This window comes from Abramis brama (assembly GCF_963993115.1).
Source record: "Abramis brama genome assembly, chromosome: 25".
Classification (NCBI taxonomy): domain Eukaryota; kingdom Metazoa; phylum Chordata; class Actinopteri; order Cypriniformes; family Leuciscidae; genus Abramis; species Abramis brama.
The window spans coordinates 27,447,105-27,470,781 of record NC_139987.1 but is presented as its reverse complement, the minus strand read 5'-3'; the positions used below and the strand labels follow the sequence as shown (position 1 = coordinate 27,470,781).

The window sequence follows — 23,677 nt, the reverse complement described above, 5'->3', positions numbered from 1 at the left end:
GGGTGTATGGGTTACGGAGGGGTTTATGGGTAACGGTGGGGTGTATGGGTAACGGAGGGGTTTATGGGTAACGGTGGGGTGTATGGGTAACGACTGAGGGGTGTATGGGTAACGACTGAGGGGTGTATGGGTAACGACTGAGGGGTGTATGGGTAACGGAGGGGTTTATGGGTAACGGTGGGGTGTATGGGTAACGGAGGGGTTTATGGGTAATGGTGGGGTGTATGGGTAACGGAGGGGTTTATGGGTAACGGAGGGGTTTATGGGTAACGGTGGGGTGTATGGGTAACGGAGGGGTTTATGGGTAACGGAGGGGTTTATGGGTAACGGTGGGGTGTATGGGTAACGGAGGGGTTTATGGGTAACGGTGGGGTGTATGGGTAACGCTCACCCGTCTCGCAGTACGGCTGCCCGTCCTCCAGGTGGAAGGTGTTGTTGCGGATCGGCTGCTGGCAGGAGGCGCACAGAAAGCACTGCACATGCCAGGTCTGCTTCAGGGCGTTGATGACCTCCTGTTAGCAGATGAAAACAGCACATTAAACTCTCTCTGTGAAACAACGACTCGTTGCTACGACTACAAACGCTTCGGCTACTTATCTGAGCAAATCACAGACTTTGTCAGCCAAACCAGTTAAGACAAAATTATTACTGAGATTTTAACAACACATTCACATGTTCACAGTTCTCTGATGTCGGTTAATGGTCACATGTGCAGATAAGTAAATAAAATATTTAATCTATCTTAGTAAGCTTTTATAAGCAATCAAATTATATATATATTTTTTTATATATATTATATGTTAAAAAAAGTAAAAGTTATATATTTTGAATTAAATGTTTTAATTTTAGCATATACACTTTTTTATAATATTTTATAATAATTATTAATATATTTTAGAATTATACATATACACAAAATTAAGTAATTTATATAAAATATAATTAATATTAATAGAAATGTATTTTGTAAAAAATAAATGATAAAATATAAATAATTTTATTTCAGAAGAAAATACAGTCCAGCTTAAGTCAGTTCAGTGATGTTTCATTTTTGTTATTAATTACTTAATTATAATTAAAAAGTTATTAATTTAGTTAATTTATATATATAGCCGCTCTGGAGAAAACCGTAATGTCATCGTCCAGCTCAGATCAGTTCTCATATAATGGTGTCAATGCAGGCAGATCAATAATATTGTTGAATATTAAATATATCCAGGACAAAAAAAGCAAAGGTTTTCTCTCATTCGTTCACTAAGCGAATGAAGCGGTTCTGAAGCCCACTAAAGCCGATGCGACACAGCCAGTGCTAATTGTCACACATCTGAGCAGCCGGTGCCAGCTTTACCAGACCTTATGATCCCGATTAAAGCTCGTTCCCACAGTCCCACACTCTCAGAGAGAGCAGAGGAGGGGGAGGCTGGGAATGATGAAGGAATGAAGCTTTAAAGGGAAAGAATCATGGAGGTCAGAATAGACAGAACGAGGAGAGGAGAAGCGGACGGACGACGCAGCAAAACTCAAACTAGTTAAGTTGGGATGAACAGAACCAGCTACTAACAAACTGAAGCAAAACTACATTGAAACTATTTACTGAAACTATTTACCTGTAAAAGGGAGCTGGTTGCGATAAACCCTATCGTATTTTGCATATATAAAAATGTTGCATTTATTTAAATAAAAATAACTATGATGAACTGTTAACAGCTTCAAACTTGAACATATATATTTTTGTTAAATATATACAGTGAGGAAAATAAGTACTTGAACACCCTGCTATTTTGTTCAAATACTTATTTTCCTCACTGTATTTGGTTAATAAACTAATAGATTTTATATATTATACATAATTTATATACATGTATGTGTGTGATTTGAAATAATATACTATATTTAAAAATGATGTAAAATGTTGTTTTTATATATAGATTTCAGGTTTTATAAATAATTTATATAATATATATTATATATAGGCCTACACACACAAACACATAAAATGTATTCAAAATAAGTATATAAATACAATTCATATATATGTTTGTGATTTGAAATATTATTTATATAAAAAAATAAGTATATAAATATTTTTCATCATATATATATATATATATATTTTTTTTTTTTTTCATCATATATATATATATATATATATATATATATATATATATATATATATATATATATATATACACACACTGTATAACTATATACATATATAACTATATAGCTATATACAGTGATATATAGCTATATACAGTGATATATATATATATATATATATATATATATATATATATAGATAGATAGATAGATAGATAGATATATATATATATATATATATATGATAAAAAAAAAAAATCCTGCTGTGGCTTTCGTTGCAAAATAGAGCAATAAGCCTATGACAATACTGTTTTAAATGTAGTACATCATTTAATGTTACCCTTCTGTTTGTTGAACTGTTGTATACAATCAATGTCACATTTGAAATCGTGTGGATATTCAGGAAACTTTGCATTCTTGCTCGTATAATATGATCAACATTAAAAACACTGCAGGATATCAGCCTATATTTTGATTGCAGATTTAGTAGCACAGATAGCGCAAACGGCTCGTGGCAGAACACAGACCGACTGAATGACACTTTAATTTAAGTAGAAAATCTCAAATGAAGATCGCTAAACTCCAGCTTACTCGTCTGTGTTTTCAGATCATCCGCGGTTCTTCAGCAGTGTCGAGAGCGCGCGCGCATGGTTGCCAGATACTTTTGAAAAGACCGGGTAGAAAACGTGTTCTTTTAACAGAAAAGCTCTGACTGGGGGTTTAATTATTAAAATCTGGCAACCGTAAACATGAACGCTCGTAAAAACAGTCGATGTGTTGTCGTCTCCTTTATTTGACACAAACAAGTGCTTTTGGTTAAGTTTAAAAAATGTTTAAACACATTTCAGTCTCGTCTTTTTTCGTCAACGATATTGCATGTGTTGATATAGTCACAGTTATCGTTTAATGACGTGGGTGTCGTCTCTCATCGTCTTGTCTTAGTCAGGGGAAAAAAGGTCGTCAACGAACATTTTTCGTCATAGTTTTCGTTAACGAAATTAACACTGCTGTGGCGGAACTGTTTTCTGAAACTGCAAAATAGCACCAGGGAACGTTTACGCCGGAACACGCCTCCTCTTTTCGCTGAACCGCCCCCGGGAGCGCAAGTTCATTCCCTAATTTACCAACGTGCGTCTGTGGAGGGAAAAGTCCGCTGTGCGTCGGGTGCAAAATAGGAATGAAACATGCGTCAGTGTACAAAGTCAATTGCGCTGGGTGCAAGATAGGGCCCGATGTCACTGAAATGCATTTAAGCTGTAGTGTCACTGATTTAAGCTAATTACTACCCAACAAGACACAGTTTGAGGAATCATTCACAAACATGTAGGACGACACGCACACACTTTTAAACATACAGTTGGGAATATGAGCAATCGTAGACTCAGTTAGTGTCTGTTGTGTCACTCACCCCGAGCACCTTCTGCTGGCAGCGGGAGCACGTCGGGGCCAGAAACTGCTCGTAACAGCGCTCGCAGTAAACGGACCCGCGCTCCTCCACGAAGCCCACGTCTGCCAGCGAGCGGTGGCAGTGAGAACAGCTGAACTCCTCATTGTGCCACGATTTGCCCATGGCCACCAGGAACGGACCCCTGCAAAACGCCAGACGCTTATTCAACAGCAAACAGGACAAATAACAGATCCACTTCCTTCAGCTGTCAATCATATAGGGTTATTACAGTTAAACACTGTTACTTGAAGAAAAGAAACGTTAACTTAAATAAATATAAAATAAAAATAAGATAAATAGGTACAGGTACAGGTAATTTAGGTCTGTATTTGTATGTGCATAAATGACATGCTGTGTTAGCTTTATTCTATGATATATATACACTCACCTAAAGGATTATTAGGAACACCATACTAATACTGTGTTTGACCCCCTTTCGCCTTCAGAACTGCCTTAATTCTACGTGGCATTGATTCAACAAGGTGCTGAAAGCATTCTTTAGAAATGTTGGCCCATATTGATAGGATAGCATCTTGCAGTTGATGGAGATTTGTGGGATGCACATCCAGGGCACGAAGCTCCCGTTCCACCACATCCCAAAGATGCTCTATTGGGTTGAGATCTGGTGACTGTGGGGGCCATTTTAGTTCAGTGAACTCATTGTCATGTTCAAGAAACCAATTTGAAATGATTCGAGCTTTGTGACATGGTGCATTATCCTGCTGGAAGTAGCCATCAGAGGATGGGTATATGGTGGTCCATAAAGGGATGGACATGGTCAGAAACAATGCTCAGGTAGGCCGTGGCATTTAAACGATGCCCAATTGGCACTAAGGGGCCTAAAGTGTGCCAAGAAAACATCCCCCACACCATTACACCACCACCACCAGCCTGCACAGTGGTAACAAGGCATGATGGATCCATGTTCTCATTCTGTTTACGCCAAATTCTGACTCTACCATCTGAATGTCTCAACAGAAATCGAGACTCATCAGACCAGGCAACATTTTTCCAGTCTTCAACTGTCCAATTTTGGTGAGCTCGTGCAAATTGTAGCCTCTTTTTCCTATTTGTAGTGGAGATGAGTGGTACCCGGTGGGGTCTTCTGCTGTTGTAGCCCATCCGCCTCAAGGTTGTGTGTGTTGTGGCTTCACAAATGCTTTGCTGCATACCTCGGTTGTAACAAGTGGTTATTTCAGTCAAAGTTGCTCTTCTATCAGCTTGAATCAGTCGGCCCATTCTCTCTGACCTCTAGCATCAACAAGGCATTTTCGCCCACAGGACTGCCGCATACTGGATGTTTTTCCCTTTTCACACCATTCTTTGTAAACCCTAGAAATGGTTGTGCGTGAAAATCCCAGTAACTGAGCAGATTGGGAAATACTCAGACCGGCCCGTCTGGCACCAACAACCATGCCATGCTCAAAATTGCTTAAATCACCTTTCTTTCCCATTCTGACATTCAGTTTGGAGTTCAGGAGATTGTCTTGACCAGGACCACACCCCTAAATGCATTGAAGCAACTGCCATGTGATTGGTTGATTAGATAATTGCATTAATGAAAAATTGAACAGGTGTTCCTAATAATCCTTTAGGTGAGTGTATATATATTTTTTTTTAGAAAAGCATTTCTAGGGACCCAAGACGCAAATTAGCTTATGCTATACTCTCGATGTGCAATGCATATTTTCCAATTTTCGACTGGAATCATGTTTTTTGTACTGTCCCTATATAAATAAACTTATAAATAAAAAAAAAATAAAATAAACTATTATTTCAGCTACATTTCTCATTTTAATGTAGTTCAATTTAATACTACACTAATAAATACTGATTATACTAAAATAACTACACTGAATACAGAAATAAAAATTTATAAAAACTATATAGGCATTTAAAAACATGACAAAACTACTAAATCTAAATTAAAAAGGAAAATATAAAAATAAACCACCACAACTACAATAACGCTGCATCCACCATAAAAAAAAAAAAAAAAACTCCCCCCCTTCCAAAATATTTAATTAATTAAACAAATGGAAGTGATTTGGCAATAAATGTTGTGATAGAGTTTGTAATTCGCTTTGCCTTTTCCGAGTTGGTCGAAAGCTTTCAAGGTTGTCCTGGTTTGCACATCAGCGCTGTTTGATCTGACATCTGTGGTTTATAACAGATTTTGCGCCGACTTTAAATGCTTCCTATTAGATCTCACTGTGATATTATTAATTCTGCGGTGAATTCAAACACTTTCTCACTGGATCTCCCAGTGCTGTGTAATAACAGTGTCGCGTGACTGAGATCGGCCCACTAGTAAACCTGTTCTGAGCTTGCGATGCGCGGAAGCACAAACGAATAGCGCGGTTTCATAACTTTCGTTTCATTTGATGTTTCTCATATCGTATGTAACAGAAGTTGCAGCTCTTATCAATTGCACAATGTGGTACGTTATCAATTAATATTTAGAAAATTGATTTTTGACATTTGTGATTCGATTCAGAATAGTCTACATCCGCATCGCGATGCATCCAAGAATCGATTCCCCCCACACCCCTAAACAATACTAGCATGTATTAATCTTAGTTCATGTTAATTTCAACATTTACTGATACATTATTAACATCAAAAGTTGTATCTGTTAATATTATTTAATGAACCTGAACTAACCATTAATGAACAGTTGAAAAGTCGCTCTGTAGTCAATCATTTTATTCATTAAAACTTCTCTTTGATCACCAAAATTACATATTTAAACGTTTTTCCTTTGAATTTTTTTTATTTGTGCCTTAAAATATCTTGAATGTAACTCGACACCCTTGCCTCATTTAGTATGCGTGGTTCTATGAATATGCAAATGAGCCCCGCCTCCACTCACTCACTCAGCTCAGAGATCCACTGGTTGACGATCACACGTTGATCTGATTGGTTACAAGGTAGTTTGTGACGTCAGAAACACCAGCGATTTCAAAGCGTGTTTTTGAGACTGTCTTTGGTTCACTGCAGTTTTAAGGAGAAAATACTCAGCAATGCTGTCGACTTATGAATTTACACATGGTTTGTCTTAAAGCATATTAAAAACACCACATAGACATATAAACAACATTAAAAGCTGGATTTACACCACGGGGGGACTTTAACTAATGTTAACTAAGATTAATAAATACTGAACGAATGCAATTCATGCATTAACTAATGGGACCTTATTGTAATGTTTTATGCCTAATAAAACAAAAATAACAGATTTTCTGCTCCAAGAATGTTTGATTTCCCAGTTTGTCTGTCCTGACACTGTTAAACAGCCGCTTTGAGCGAGTCGATGGTTAGATGTGAAGGGATCAGTTCAGGGTAACGTGAGGACGGCAGCGGGGATGCGGATTACAAATCGGATGATTAGCTGGGAGGGAAAACAACAGACAGCGGCGATATCAAATGCAGAAAACTGAGACTTTAAGCTTGGATGTCACGGGTGTTTCGGCAGGAGTCTGGCAGTCTGTGTAACAGATACCGACACTCGCTCGCGATCTCTGGGGTCGAGCTGAAGGAGTCTGAGATCCTGAACCACGAAGAGCCTCACTGTCACCACAAATCTGTTACACGCTCCTTCCTCTGCTAATTCAACTTCACACCGACATTATCTTCAACTCTGAGCTGCTTCAAACCATGAATTATAGCATTTGATCTCAGCAAAACATGTTTTCTTAAGTCTCTATCAAGGTTACAACAAATGTAACAATGTAACACAACCGTTCAAAAGTTTGGGGTAAAGAAACTAATACTTTTATTCAGCAAGGATGCATTAAATTAATCAAAAGTGACAGTAAAGGCTTTTATAATGTTACAAAAGATTTGTTTTCAAATAAATGCTGTTCTTCTGAACTTTCTATTCATCAAAGAATCCTGAAAAATAAAATGCATCATCATTGTTTTCCAAACAAATATAACTGTTTTCAACTGATAATAATCATAAATGTTTCTTGATCATCAAATCATCATATTAGAATGATTTCTGAAGGATCATGTGACACTGAAGACTGGAGTAATGATGCTGAAAATTCAGCTTTGATCACAGGAATAAATTACACTTTACTATATATTCACATAGAAAACATAACATAGTAAAAATGTTACTGTTTATACTGTATTTTGATTAAATAAATACAGCTTTGGTGAGCAGAACATCTTACTGGCCACAAACTTTTGAATGCTAGATTACATTAATTAATAAAATTAATAAATACCCAAACAGAAAAATTAATTATAATAAAAAATAAATACTCAAATTTAATTTAGTTCATTTTAAACTGTAAAGTCCCTAAAGAAGCACCCCCCCCTCCCCTCCCTTAAATCCCCCACCCACACAAACAATGTTACATTTTTCACAAAGGACTTGTTATCAAGTATGAAGTTCAGAAACCTTATAAAGTATCAACATGATTCTTCAGTGTTTTGAGCTGATAAAATGGACCTGGAGTCTGAATATTATTTAGATGAGCTCATCTGTGATTGAATAAATGATCTATTGTGTGAATAATATCAGAAAGTGCTTTTCTGCAACAGTCAGATAACAGTTACATATAAACCGTGTTTTTGAGACTGTCTTTGGTTCACTGTGGCTGAACCAAAGTGCCCCTATTATGCTATTTTAAAGTTTCCTAATGTTGTTTTGGAGTCTCCTACGTCAGGTTTACATGCATAAAAGGTCCAAAAACTGTTTCAGTTTCTCATAAAATACATTTGCACATCACCACATATTAAAAACACCACATAGACATAAACAACATTAAAAGCTGGATTTTCACCACAAGGGGACTTTAAGTTCTTAAAACATCTATAGAGGTAAAATAGTGAGAGAAACTTCTACACTTAAAACATCTATAGAGGTAAAATAGTGAGAGAAACTTCTACACTTCTGCTTAAAAAGGTTCATTGATTCAACACGTTGTCGGAGATGATTCACTGCACAACAATCATTGTGATTGCACGTCATCTCATTAATCATAGTCATTAATCAAGTTCACACAATTCCTTCTAACCAATATTATAGTGTACTAAATTAGAGGGTTCTCTGTATAGTTTGCAGCATTATTTAGGAGAGATTTTTTCTATCGGTATCGACCGATATCATTCTGAATAATCGGCTATCGGTATCGGCGGAGAAATTTAGTATCGGTGCATCTCTACATTTAATATCACTGTGGTTTGCCCTGTTTCTCCCTGTTTTGTGTTGTTCAGCACTTTGGTCAGCTGTGCTTGCTGTTTTTAAATGTGCTCTATAAATACAACAAACTTTAAACTTGAACTTGATTAATATCACAGTTTGAGGAGTATCATGATGCAGAAGTGCATGTGCGTCTGACCTGATGACCATGTTGCATTATTTTAGAAATTTATGTGCAGAAATTTAATATCGGTGCATCTCCACATTCAACATCACTGTGTTGTTTGAGTCTCATGATGGAGAAGTGCATGTTTTATTTATTTTATTTATAAGTTTATTTTTGTAAGGACAGTACAAAAAAACATGATTCCATTCGAAAGCTTGGAAATATGTATTGCACATCGAGAGTATAGCATAAGCTAATTTGCGTCTCGGGTCCCTAGAAAGGCTTTTCTAAAAATATTTTTTAAAAACTACTAATCATAGAATAAAGCTAATACAACATGTCATTTATACACATACAAATACATACCTAAATGACCTGTACCTATTTTAAGGATGCTTCCAACCCTGGCATGAATAACTAATTAAAACAAACATTTATTCAATTTAAATATGCATGCGTCTTTTAAATATATGCATCTAAATTTAAATGTGCATCTGACCTGATGACCATGTTGCAGTGAGCGCACATGGGTGTCCGTGTTCCCGCTGGGATGTGTTCAGCTCTCTGCACCAGTGAATCGTCCTGGTCACTGGGATGAGCTTGAGGTTTGGGTCGATCCGGTCCTTTCGCGAGGCCTTTGCTGACCCGTCCCGTCTGAGGCGCAGGTGCACCTGCTTTAGGAAGCCCTAATAATCAAAGAGAAAGAGATTTCAATCTGTGCGACCCCTCGCTGAACTTCACCCACAACAGTGCCTGTGTTACGCAAGACCAAAACGGGTAATGAGATCGGCCGGTTTTGTGCGCAGTCGTGTAGCGTGACCGAAGGTGATGGAAAGTTCTAGTTAAGATATATGAACTCTATCTCTTCTCGCCGGACCATCTGCAGATGGGACATCCACACCAAAAACAATGGATCGATTTACTCAGGACGGGAGAAAAAAAAAAAACAACATTCCCAGAACTGGAGGAGACACCTGGCAAAATAACCGGCCGTTTCAGGGAGTGGAAGGACAAGCCTTCCCTTCTCTGAGAGGTCAGAGGTCAGCGAGGCACAGAGCGGCTCATTCAGACGGTGCTGGAATCAAAGCCGCAGGTCACGGAGCATGTGCTCCCTTGATTTACGCGTAACGTAGGAAAAACGAGCCGACAGATCCGTGCGAATGAATCCGTGCTGAAGCTCAACGCTCTTATCTGCAGCTCACAGGCATCTGGAGGAAGAGTGGTGTGTTCATATAACTATGCTAATAATGATGATTAAAGGGGCTGTATGTAACTTTTTCACTCTACTAAAGCATAAAAATACCATATGTTTGCATATATTGAGGAAACGTGCTAAGTTCACATACTCGTTTCTCTGAAAAACACTTCTACAGCCGGTTATTCTACTTTGAAATGTGCGTTTCCAGGCTGGAATGTTTGTTTTTGTTTTGCTCTGTGATATTGCACGTTGACAGTTTTCATTGTCCATTGCGCTCGTTCCTGTTGCGCGTCTCAAACTGGCGACCCGTGTGAGCGTCGAGTCTGAGGAGCAGGAGGCGGGAGAAACCACGATCTCCCATATTTTGATATTTTTGGACTGCAGTACCTATTTCGAACACTAGTCATTCTTACAGACTTCACCTTTAACCATGCAAACTGCACTATATTATACACACATATGCATGTATATATTTAAAAAATATATATTATTTATATATATAATATAAATGATGTATATATATACACAGAGTATATACATGCATATGTGTGTATTTATATATACAAAATAATTATTACATATATTATGTAAACACAAACTTTTATTTTGGATGCGATTAATCGTTGCCCAGCACTTACACAAAAAAAACGTATTTGAACGGCTATATATATATTTTATATGTATATATGTATATGTGTATGTACGTACGTACGTACGTATATATATATATATATATATATATATATATATATATACACACACACATACATACATATATATATATATATATAAATAAAAACAAACGTGTGTGTGTGTATGTATGTATGTATATGGATATATAACATGAAACATCAAGCTCTAAAATATAAGCTGGAAAATATGTGATTGTCCAACAGAACTTCAATATGAATTGGATCTCTAGATGATCAGTGAGAAGCAGCAGGTCAGGGGTCAGAGGTTAGCTGAATAATCACAGATTTATCCTGCAAGTTTCCACAATGGCCACATCCTGAGACTGGAGTGAGAAAAGACGAGATAAGACGAGCTCTTCCTCTCAGCTGAGCATCTGTCGGAGGACGAGGAAATGCTTCTGACGCTTCAATATATCCGTTCGTCAAACGTGTCTGTGGGAACGTGGTAGTGGCAGATTGTGAGGTCAACTACTGAGTGCTCTTTACAAAAACAGTTGTAAATGGGCTCCAATATTTAAAAAAATATATAGAAATATGAATATAAATAACCAATACATATAATTATTCACACACACACGCGCATATATATATATGAAGAGTTCAGATGCAAAAGCCTCTAAGTGCCATCTCAAATTTTCTTCTAGAATGATCATTTTCATTTTCATAAAGCTTGTATATTTAAGTTAAGTAAATTCACTTAAATGACAATTAATAGGTAATTTGCATCGCCATTTAAGTGAAATTATTGAACTTAAATATACGAGCTTGATAAAAATGATCATTCTAGAAGAAAATTTCAGATGGCACTTAGAGGCTTTTGCATCTGAACTCTTCATATATATATATATATATATATATATATATATATATATATTTAAATACTGTGTATATAATTTCATAATGACTCATAGTACTAATGTATACATTTATCATTTAAAAAAATCTGCATATATCATGTATATTTTTAAATTATAACAATTATGATTTTAAAATCATAAAATGTTTATAATATTAATCATTGATCATTTAAGTATTTTAAAATATGAACATTCTAAATGTTTTTATATAAAATACAAATTTATAAAAAATATAATGTTTATATATAATGTACATAAGTTTCTAATTAATTTATATTAATAATGTATAAGTTTATAATTAATAATTTATCATTTTAAAAATCTATAATGTAATATAAATGAACAAATATAAAAACAAAATATTTTAAATGTATAGTTTAAAATTATAGCAGTTATGATCTTTAAATAAATCTTAACATTTATAACATTAATAATTGATCACTTAAATATATATAAAAAGTTTTCATTATTATTTTATATTTTTTATACATAACAATTACACATTAACTAAGAAAGAAAGAAATCACAAACAATTGTTGTGAAGGTCTAATCCCATTCCCATCACTGATGTTATTTTCTCTTCTCTTCTGTTCTATATATATATATTTTTTTATTTTATTTTTATTAACTGCGTTAGACTAAACTGGGAAGGTTCATAGCACTTACATATTTTTGTCCTATTGTTAGTTTGACTGCTTCTATTGCTCTCCTCATTTGTAAGTCGCTTTGGATAAAAGCGTCTGCTAAATGATTAAATGTAAATGTATAAACCCCAGCAGTTATTCTAAGTTTGAGCAGAAACATCAGAGAAATGAAGCCCACATGTTCTCCTTCTGCTCTCTGCGCTTGTACTCGCGAATCCGTCTGGAATCAATCGCTGCGATGAGCTTTAATTGAAGAGATCCTCAGCTGATGAGTTCCTCTGCCACCCCGACCACTGACCCACAGATCCCGAGGAACATTATTAATCCTGATGCGCTCGGCGTCTCTGCAGGACATCCGGTGCATGCACTGCAAATAATGCTTTTCTTACTTAGGATTTTGGTCTTGTTTCCAGACAAATTATCTGCCAATGCGGTAAGAAAAATAATCTGAATTCAAACAGAAACAACATTATTTTTCTTACCCAATTGGCAGATCATTTTGCTTTTTTTATGCAAAAACTCGCTTAATTTTGATTTATTTCCCCAGAAAACAAGACATAATATCTTATGGCATTTTACTATAGTAAATGCATCTTGATTTAAGAATTTTTAGATATTTGGACTGGAAACAAGACTAAAATCCTAAGTAAGAAACTTTTTGCAGTGTGTGAAGGTGCTCCAGCAGGTTTCCTCGCAGGCCGTGTGACTACGATCATACATATATTACACAGAGATACCCGTGTTCCCCGTCAGCCGTGCCAGAAGCGCCTGTCAGCACTTAAGAGCCCAGAGAGGGGCATGATGGGTAAACATGAGGCCTTCCTCTCCACATACCGACAATAAAGATCACCTGATTCCCAGAGTCAACATTTACCCTCCGACCCGTGAGTAAAACCAACAACACCTCTGGTTAGTCCGAACACGTGACTGCGAACCTGTCATAATCATGAGGGTGTAACATGTCAGGCTTTCTGAGTAAAACAGCTCTTTTGTCCAATCCATAAACTCAAAGCTTTAAGATCTAACAGTGCAGTCTGCCATCTACAGGACACATGAGGAGCTGACGCTTCATTAAAAAATATTAAATATTATTAAAAAATAATTTTCAATCACTGAAAAAAAGCTGATATAAAAATAACGTAAAATTAGATTTATTACACTTAAAAAACAAAAATTCTTAAATGTTTCCTTTGCAACCATCTGTGTATGTGTATACAGTATGCCTGTGTATATAATACTAATACTCTATATATAGTTTCTAATAAAAATTTACAATGTAATATTTTTTCAAGAGTATAATATTATAATACTAACAATTTTAGACTTTAATACTTATTAAACCTTTGAAATTATTTTATAAGCTTATTAGCAATTTATTTACAATAATAATTTAAAAAATAAACAAATAAAGCTATTAAAACCTAATAAAAAAGACAAAAGCCCATAAAATTAGTAACACAAACTAATATATAAAAATATAATAATTCAAAATATAAAAAACCCCCACAATAATAGTATATAAATAATATAAAATTACACTGAATGTAATATAATATATTAGAATATAAAATAAAATATTATATTATAAAATAATATTCAGTGTTGCTATTGTAAACAAAAACCATTACAGACATTCACAAACACAAACACAAACACAAACACACACACACACACACACACATACATACACACATACATACATACATACATACATACATACATACATCTGTCTTCCTTGAGAAGACATGAGCGCATGTAAACAGGTTTTGGCTGAACTGTCATACACAGATAAACTCAATGTCTCCTGAAGGAGCGGATGTGTATTGAGAAGTGCTGAAGCCTCACCTGAAGTGTTCGCAGACTGCCAGCTCTTGGTGGCGGGTGGAGGGACACCGTTGCCCTGTCGAGGAGCTCCAGCAGGACCTTTGCTCATAGTTTTGACTGAAGACGTGGCATGAGAGCTGGACTGAACCTCCTCTACGGCCTCGCTGGAGAGAAACACAGAACAAGCACTTAAACATCCAACCCGTTACCATCAGAATCAGGATTCATCTTTCCCTTGCGTCCTGTAACACATCTTTCCCTCCCTCGCGTCCTGTAACACATCTTTCCCTCCATTGCGTCCTGTAACACATCTTTCCCTCGCTCGCGTCCTGTAACACATCTTTCCCTCGCGTCCTGTAACACATCTTTCCCTCCATTGCATCCTGTAACACATCTTTCCCTCCATTGCATCCTGTAACACATCTTTCCCTCGCTCGCGTCCTGTAACACATCTTTCCCTCGCTCGCGTCCTGTAACACATCTTTCCCTTGCGTCCTGTAACACATCTTTCCCTCGCGTCCTGTAACACATCTTTCCCTCGCGTCCTGTAACACATCTATCCCTCGCTCGCGTCCTGTAACACATCTTTCCCTCGCGTCCTGTAACACATCTTTCCCTCGCTCGCGTCCTGTAACACATCTTTCCCTCGCGTCCTGTAACACATCTTTCCCTCGCTCGCGTCCTGTAACACATCTTTCCCTCGCTCGCGTCCTGTAACACATCTTTCCCTCGCTCGCGTCCTGTAACACATCTTTCCCTCGCGTCCTGTAACACATCTATCCCTCGCTCGCGTCCTGTAACACATCTTTCCCTCGCGTCCTGTAACACATCTTTCCCTCGCGTCCTGTAACACATCTTTCCCTCGCTCGCGTCCTGTAACACATCTTTCCCTCGCTCGCGTCCTGTAACACATCTTTCCCTCGCGTCCTGTAACACATCTTTCCCTCGCGTCCTGTAACACATCTTTCCCTCGCGTCCTGTAACACATCTTTCCCTCGCTCGCGTCCTGTAACACATCTTTCCCTCGCGTCCTGTAACACATCTTTCCCTCGCTCGCGTCCTGTAACACATCTTTCCCTCGCGTCCTGTAACACATCTTTCCCTCGCTCGCGTCCTGTAACACATCTTTCCCTCGCGTCCTGTAACACATCTTTCCCTCGCGTCCTGTAACACATCTTTCCCTCGCTCGCGTCCTGTAACACATCTTTCCCTCGCGTCCTGTAACACATCTTTCCCTCGCTCGCGTCCTGTAACACATCTTTCCCTCGCGTCCTGTAACACATCTTTCCCTCGCGTCCTGTAACACATCTTTCTCTCGCTCGCGTCCTGTAACACATCTTTCCCTCGCGTCCTGTAACACATCTTTCCCTTGCGTCCTGTAACACATCTATCCCTCGCTCGCGTCCTGTAACACATATTTCCCTCGCTCGCGTCCTGTAACACATCTTTCCCTCGCTCGCGTCCTGTAACACATCTTTCCCTCGTGTCCTGTAACACATCTTTCCCTTGCGTCCTGTAACACATCTTTCCCTCGCTCGCGTCCTGTAACACATCTTTCCCTCGCTCGCGTCCTGTAACACATCCTTCCCTCGCGTCCTGTAACACATATTTCCCTCGCTCGCGTCCTGTAACACATCTTTCCCTCGCTCGCGTCCTGTAACACATCTTTCCCTCGTGTCCTGTAACACATCTTTCCCTTGCGTCCTGTAACACATCTTTCCCTCGCTCGCGTCCTGTAACACATCTTTCCCTCGCTCGCGTCCTGTAACACATCTTTCCCTCGCTCGCGTCCTGTAACACATCTTTCCCTCGCTCGCGTCCTGTAACACATCTTTCCCTCGCGTCCTGTAACACATCTATCCCTCGCTCGCGTCCTGTAACACATCTTTCCCTCGCTCGCGTCCTGTAACACATCTTTCCCTCGCGTCCTGTAACACATCTTTCCCTCGCGTCCTGTAACACATCTTTCCCTCGCTCGCGTCCTGTAACACATCTTTCCCTCGCGTCCTGTAACACATCTTTCCCTTGCGTCCTGTAACACATCTTTCCCTCGCGTCCTGTAACACATCTATCCCTCGCTCGCGTCCTGTAACACATCTTTCCCTCGCTCGCGTCCTGTAATACATCTTTCCCTCGCTCGCGTCCTGTAATACCATCTTTCCCTTGCGTCCTGTAACACATCCTTCCCTCGGTTCCTGTAACACATCTTTCCCTCGCGGGTCAAAATGACCCGAAGCCCTAAAATTATACTTTTTTTTGTAAAGAAAGCTTATTTTATTTTTTCTTCTATTTTTTTATGCACTTTTTTTTGGGGGGGGGGGGGGGATATTTTTTAATCAATACTAGATTTAATCAATAAATAATAAATACATAGTAATTTAAGCACATTTCTCACATCATTTCAACTTAAATTCAAAATAACTCACAATTTCATGCATAAACCTTTTAATTCAACTCAAAATATCTTACATTGGGTGTAATCGACCTCTTGTGAAAAAAAAAAAAAGATGTATATAACATGATATTTCATGACTCGAGATGGCCTTATAGCTCTATATGGAGCAAATGAGCTGTTCCTCTGGGTCCTAAAGTGAGTTTTTCTTCAGTATGCATTCAGATACACATGTAGACATTATAAAATAATTTTTTGGTAAAGTTTTAGCATTTTTAGTTTGAATTTTGAGCATTTTTAAGTTGTTCTATGTGTACTGAAGCATTCCTTGCATTCCATTCATTCCTAAGGGGTCAAATTAACCCGCGAGGGAAAAATGTGTTACTTTTTAAAACTCCAACCACAAAACTCCTAGAATCCATTATATATATATATATATATATATATATATATATATATATATATATATATATATATATATATATATATATATATATTTTTTTTTTTTTTTTTTTTTTTTAATTCCTGGTTCAAATGCGACAAAGGTCATGGGGTCTTGGACCCCTCCGGGGGTATATATATTTCAAAAAAAGAATGAGGGTTAAAAGCCAGTTTACAGTCATGCACAAGCTGACTTTCAGGCAAACGTGTGGTCAAACCGCAGGATCGAGGATGTTCAAACAGAGACCTGGATCAGAGATTCACTATCAAACACAACCTCACATCGACCTGACCCTGTGAGAGGCGACGGAGCGTGAATCTCCACACCCGTCCCGAGCCCTTCAGCGATGTTCTGGCTCCAAACATGAGCAGATTGATCAAACAAGCGGCCCGTCGGCGCAGCGGTCCCAGATGGTTTGTTAATGAAGAAAACCAGTGCCAACAAAACAACGGCCGCTGCTGAAATGCCCTCGTTTCACTGTGACTTACAACCTGTCGACAACATGACCGGGTCATGTGTCACCCTAAAACAAGAATCAGTAATATATTGTGCCATTCAAAAGTTTGGGATCGGTAAGTTTTTTACTGTTTAAAAAAAAAAAAGTCTCTTCTGGTCACTACGGCTGCATTTATTTGATTAAAAATACAAAACAAACAGTAAGATTGTAAAATATTATTACAATTTAAAGTAAGTGTTTTATATGTGAATATATAGTAAAGTGTAATTTATTCCTGTGATCAAAGCTGAATTTTCAGTCTTCAGTGTCACATGATCCTTCAGAAATCATTCTAATATGATGATTTGATGCTCAAGAAACATTTATTATTATCAGTGTTGAAAACAGTTGTGGACATTTTTTGATTCTTTGATAAATTGAAAGTTCAAATGAACAGCATTTATTTGAAATATAATTTTTTTGTAATATTTAAATATATTTACTGTCACTTTTGATCCATTTAATGCATCCTTGATAAATAAAACATTAATTTTTTTTTTTTTTTTATCTTACTGACTCTTACTAACATTTTTCCTTGTGAACAAATAAGTAAACCCAAATGTTTTGTGCCTCATGTTCATGCTTCGTAAGAAAGAGTTTGATGAAAAATAAAATGTACTGTTACATTAATTTCATGACAATTAAACATCTTGCAAAATTTTCTCATTGCTTTAAATTGCTCCAAAAAAAAAAAAAAAAAAAATTGTAAAACATTTATGCATCATGATAGCACTTATTGCACAGCCTTTAATATAATATATGCTTATTTAAATAAAAAGCATTACAGAATTTGATATTGTATTACAGTATTGAAAGTCTAATCAGACTCACCATTGAGAATAGAAATATTATAATAATTATAAAAAATAAAAAAATGGTTTGAGGGGGAAATCATTGTATTTTTGTGCTCCGTTTAAATGTGTTTCACTCGTCTACAATCACACAGGTCTGTAACATGCTAAAATGATCAACTTGATATTGACATGTTTTTAGATGATACAATATATTATGGTTTATCTCTAAATACCATCTGTTACTTTTCTGTGGTGTTGCATTCAATGCAAACACACAATCCTGCATCACAATCAACGCAGCGAGTTCAGTTCATCACACACACACACACACACACACACGTTGACCAGTTGGAAACACGCGTGAAACACCGACAGCAGGGGACCGTCGACTCACACACTCACTGCAAAATTAATTTCATCCACGGAGAGCCAACATACGGCCCAATTAAACCTCAAATCTTTATTGATCACCACATGGAGTCTATTTAACACGAGAACACATTCTGTTACTAGTCTATATTAGTCCAATAAACAAATAAATGCACACACACTCTCGGCTTATTAACAAAAAACATCCTATTAATGTTTTATAATGCTTCATATATTTGTGGAAACTGATACAATTTATTATTCAGGATTCTTTGATGAATAGAAAGTTCAAAAGAACAGTATTTATTTGAAATAGAATATTTAGTAACATTATAAATGTCTTTACTCTCACTTTTGATCATTTTAATGTAGCTTTTCTGAATGAAAGCATTACTGTTGAAAAGTAAGATTTAAAAAAAATAAAATAAATCATAATAATGAACTAGTGTATGACGATTTCCACACAGATATGAAGCAGCTCAACTGTTTTCAACACTGATAATAATCATAAATGTTTCTTGATCATAAAATCATCATATTACAATGATTTCTGAAGGATCATGTGACACTGAAGACTGGAGTAATGATGCTGAAAATTCAGCTTTGATCAAAGGAATAAGTTACACTTTACTATATATTCACATAGAGAATAGTTATTTTACATTGCAATAATATTTCACTGCATTTTTGATCAAGAGAGACACTTTAATACAGCACAGTGTTAAAACTTTCATCCCATGACTGGACTTTCCTGTTAAGATGAACCGCAGTGCAGTGCTGCCCCCTAACGTCCACTACCAGAACTGCGCCAGTCTTTTACAGCCCGTGGCAAACGATGAAGGTGCATTAAAGTGAATAGAAGCATTAATATATAACCAGCCCTCAGGTTTACATAGTGCTTAGATTGAAACACATTTCATTTTCTCCAGAGTCCAGTGTGAGTCATATATTTTTGAGGGTTCTTCAGCTCCTGAGGACAAATGTGACGATTACAAATGCATAGAGGAACTGCAGGAGAGAGAAATAAAGGCATCCGTGACCAGAAGGTGAAATCATTAGCCTAGAAATCTAGACGCACCCTAGCGGCAGCAAAATGTATTTTGCAGCCAGGGCAGTCTAGCAACTCTCCATTGACTTTCGAGCTGCAAAAACCTAAATTGGGTCAGGCCAATCACGTCGTGTATAGAGTAGGCGGGGCGGGCTTAACATATGACGACAGAGTTGCGACGGTTCCCTGGCTGCTAACGTTACTTGAAAACAAAGAATGGCGGCTGCTGGCGAACATCTTTCGAATCGGCTTTGGCCGCGAATCTGGAGGACTTGCAGTCCTCTTTCTTTGAGAAAAGAGCATAGAACGGCACTTAAGTCATTCTCAAAAAAAGGAAGATGTGTTCGTAGTTTTGCCGGCCAGATATGGCAAAAGTTGAATCTATCAAATAGCTCCGCTGTTGGGAAAATGCTCTGGTTGGTTGAAGCGCTGTCCTATTGCGTGCAGAGGGAATTTGAAAGACAGCCGTTTATCCCGCCCCTCGGATTGAGCCGTGTCTATGGAGAGTTGCCAGACCTAACATCTTGATGTAGGTCTGGCTTGCCAGGCTATGAAATCATATCTATTATTTATCACTCATAAAAAAAACACTAGAAATGTTCAGATGTTCTGTCATAGACAGGCTCTATAAAGGGTTTGCGGGATAAAGCGTCTCACATGTTCTGATCAGCCGCTGAGCTTCATTAGTGCAGTAATAGACTTACAATTACAGCTCTATCTACTTGAATAGGGAGAGACAGAAAATGGCCAAGAGTGCGTTTTAATAACATCTTCCACATCTGCAATAAAATCTAGCCAGTAAAAGCCAGTATTCCTCAGGATAAATCCAGATAATATCAGCAACACAAGACAAACTGTAGCAGATTGTTTTTGAAAGAAGTCTCTTGTGCTGCATTTATTTGATCAAAAATACAGTAAAAATAGTAAAATATTATTAGAATGTAAATCAGCTGTTTTCTGTGAATATCTAGTAAATTGTCATTTATTCCTGTGATCAAAGCTGAATTTTCAGCATCATTACTCCAGTCTTCAGTGTCACATGATCCTTCAGAAATCGCTCTAATATGATGATTTGATGCTCAAGAGACATTTATGATTATTATCAGTGTTGAAAACAGTTATATTTGTGTGGAAACTGATGCATTTTATTTTTCAGGATTCTTTGATGAACAGAAAGTTCAAAAGAAAAGCATTTATTTGAAATAGAATCTTTTGTAACATTATAAATGTCACTTTTGATCAGTTTAATGTGTCCTTGATAAAAAATTAAAAAAAAGAAAGAAAAAAAATCATATTGATCCCAAATGTTTGAAAAGTATAGTGTATATAAATGCTTCCTGAAAACGTAGAATTGTTAATGGAATCTTTGGTTTCATCTTTCAAAACTCAACCATTAAACCCGTTTCAACAGTCACAGTTCAAGAAGAGAAGAGAAGAAAGATAAAAGAAGAGACACAACAGATGCAGAAAGACGAAAGAAAAGCTTTATTGAGCGATGAAAGAGTCCAGACATACAGAGGAGAAACAGATGCAGAGACAGTGCAAGTCATGCAGAGGAAAACAGACGACAGGAACCTCCTTCCAAGACACTCTCACACATACAGTGAAGAGAGACACGAGTCACATGACTGCTTCTCTGTGATTGACAGGCGTGTGGATATTTAGGATTTGGGATCGTAAGGTTTGAGCATCAGACGGATCTACTACATGTTAAGCGCTCGGGCCGAGACCCCGTGATGCCAGTCTCTCAGCTTGTTGTACTGAGGCCGGAGCAGCTCTGGGTCCACTTTATGCACTCTGACGGTCCAACGACACACACACACACACACACACACACACAGAGAAAGAGAGAGAAGGACAGAGAGGAAATAAACTGATTACACAGCTATAGTCAACAGTGATCAGTTTCAGAGAGCAGGAGGACAGTGAGCGAGTGAAACCTCATAATACTGCGAACCAGAGAAACATGAAGCGCTTCAGAGAGGAAGACGAGCTTCCATGAGCGAAACACTACAGTATTACTTCAGTCATTAGATACATTTTCTATCTATCCATCCATCCATCCATCCATCTCTCTCTATATATATATATATATAATTTGTTATATAATACACAATGTATAATCTTATATTTAATAATTTATATAATTTTTAATGAATATAATACATAAATATAATATATAATAATCTAAAAATCATATTTAAATATTTATAAATATAATAAATATATACACACATATTTTGTTATATAATACACACAAAGCATAATTGTATTTAATTTATATATTATTTATAAATATAATACATAAACATAATATAGTATTTATATTTATAAATATTATTATTAAAAATACTAATAATATTAATAAAACTATAAAATACTCAAAAAAGGTCATATTTATATTTTTATCATATTTATGAATAAAATAATACATAAATATATATACACATACCATATAATACACATAATTGTATTTAATAATTTATGTTCCATATAGTTAATAATAATAACAATAATAATATATTATTTTTATAAATGTTGTTTAATAATAATAATTATAAATACATATTTATAATAATAATAATAATAATAATAACATATTTATAATAATATTTATAAATAAAATAGACATATTGTCATATAATCCACAATGCATAAAAAATAAAATAAAATAGAATTTATAAATATAATACGTCATTTTAATAGACTATACTGCCGTCTCAAAAGGGATCTGTCTATGTAGACAGCAAGCAAGCTCAGATGAAACATGTCCAGAAAACAGCCCTGATTACCCACAATCCCCTCTCATGACTAACGACTCCCCTTAACGGCAGTGTGAATGATCTGATCTGATGGCGAGACGCAGAACTTACTTCTTTCCAGGCCGGTTCTCCTGAGCTTGATCTAGAGGAGAGAAGCAAGAAAGACTTTGAATAATAATAATAATAATAATAATAATAATAATAATAATAAGTTTTATTTATATAGCGCCTTTCAAAAACTTTACATAATATTGACGTTACAAATATAAACAGGATAACAACATGAACAGGCAGACGGTGATCATATTACGTAAGAGAGAAAACAAAAGTAAGGCATGCATGGATCAGAAATTTAAAGTATACAATTAGTTAACACAGCATGAATGACAGGTTTTGAGCTTTTAAAAGTGTAGAGTTTAGCGGTCCCTACCGTTCTCTGTGCCGGTGATCTGTGCCAGGATCCTGAAGGAACGGGACTGAGACGTGCCGGTGCGCGGGTGCCAGTCCTCCGTGTCCTCCATCAGACGCTTCTTACTGGAGTCACTGGGCAGAGGCACGTGGTTCAGCTCCGGCTCCGACACGGGCTTACGGGCCGTTCTGATACACACACACACGCTACATCACTAAACATTCAACACAACAAATGCTGGATATAAAACACTGGGATCAGTTTACCTGGGAGGAGTCTTTCTAAAGAAAAGACAGAAATCAAGAGAATCAGAGGAAAGAGACAGAAATCAAGAGAATCAGAGGAAAGAGACAAAAATCAAGAGAATCAGAGAAAAGAGACAGAAAATCACCCCATAATTCATATTAAGACTGTTTTTACTCACTTAAGAATACTCTGAGGTCCACTATGGAAATAAAAAGTCAAGAAAATGTATTTTATTAAAATATTTATTTATATATTGGTGATATTTATTACTGTTGTTGTTTTTATTATTAGTGTGTGTGTGTGTGTGTGTGTCGGGGGGGTGCTGGGGGATCACCAAAAGTTAATTTAAATTCTGCATGCAAATGTAATTCATAATGTGTCCTATAAATACAGAATATCTTGTAATAAAAAAAAAATAATAAAAAAAAAAAATTAAGTCAGTTCATAGTCAATATAAGTGCTGATATTCTACATATTAAAAAGGATTTTTAAAATAGAAAATTAGTTGCAGTCTTTTAATAACCTGTGTTATTTTAGATATTATATGTTTTATTAATATTTTTGAATTTACTTTTATTTATTTATATTGTATTTTTTATATAATATTTATATTTCTATACATCGGCTTTTTAAATT

The 23,677-nt window shown here is 36.5% G+C and overlaps 1 protein-coding gene across 1 annotated transcript in view; it reads right to left on the bottom strand.

Annotated features, from left to right (window-relative positions):
- Window positions 1–23,677, bottom strand: part of pdlim5b (PDZ and LIM domain 5b) — an 86,857-nt gene that overhangs the window by 8,649 nt on the left and 54,531 nt on the right. The window contains exons 6-11 of the mRNA XM_084103922.1: window positions 22,817–22,983; window positions 22,498–22,528; window positions 14,105–14,247; window positions 9,368–9,554; window positions 3,509–3,689; window positions 392–512 (exon numbers count right to left, since the gene is read on the bottom strand). Coding sequence (XP_083960048.1) covers window positions 392–512; window positions 3,509–3,689; window positions 9,368–9,554; window positions 14,105–14,247; window positions 22,498–22,528; window positions 22,817–22,983 — 830 coding nt within the window. The remainder of the gene's footprint in view (window positions 1–391; window positions 513–3,508; window positions 3,690–9,367; window positions 9,555–14,104; window positions 14,248–22,497; window positions 22,529–22,816; window positions 22,984–23,677) is intronic.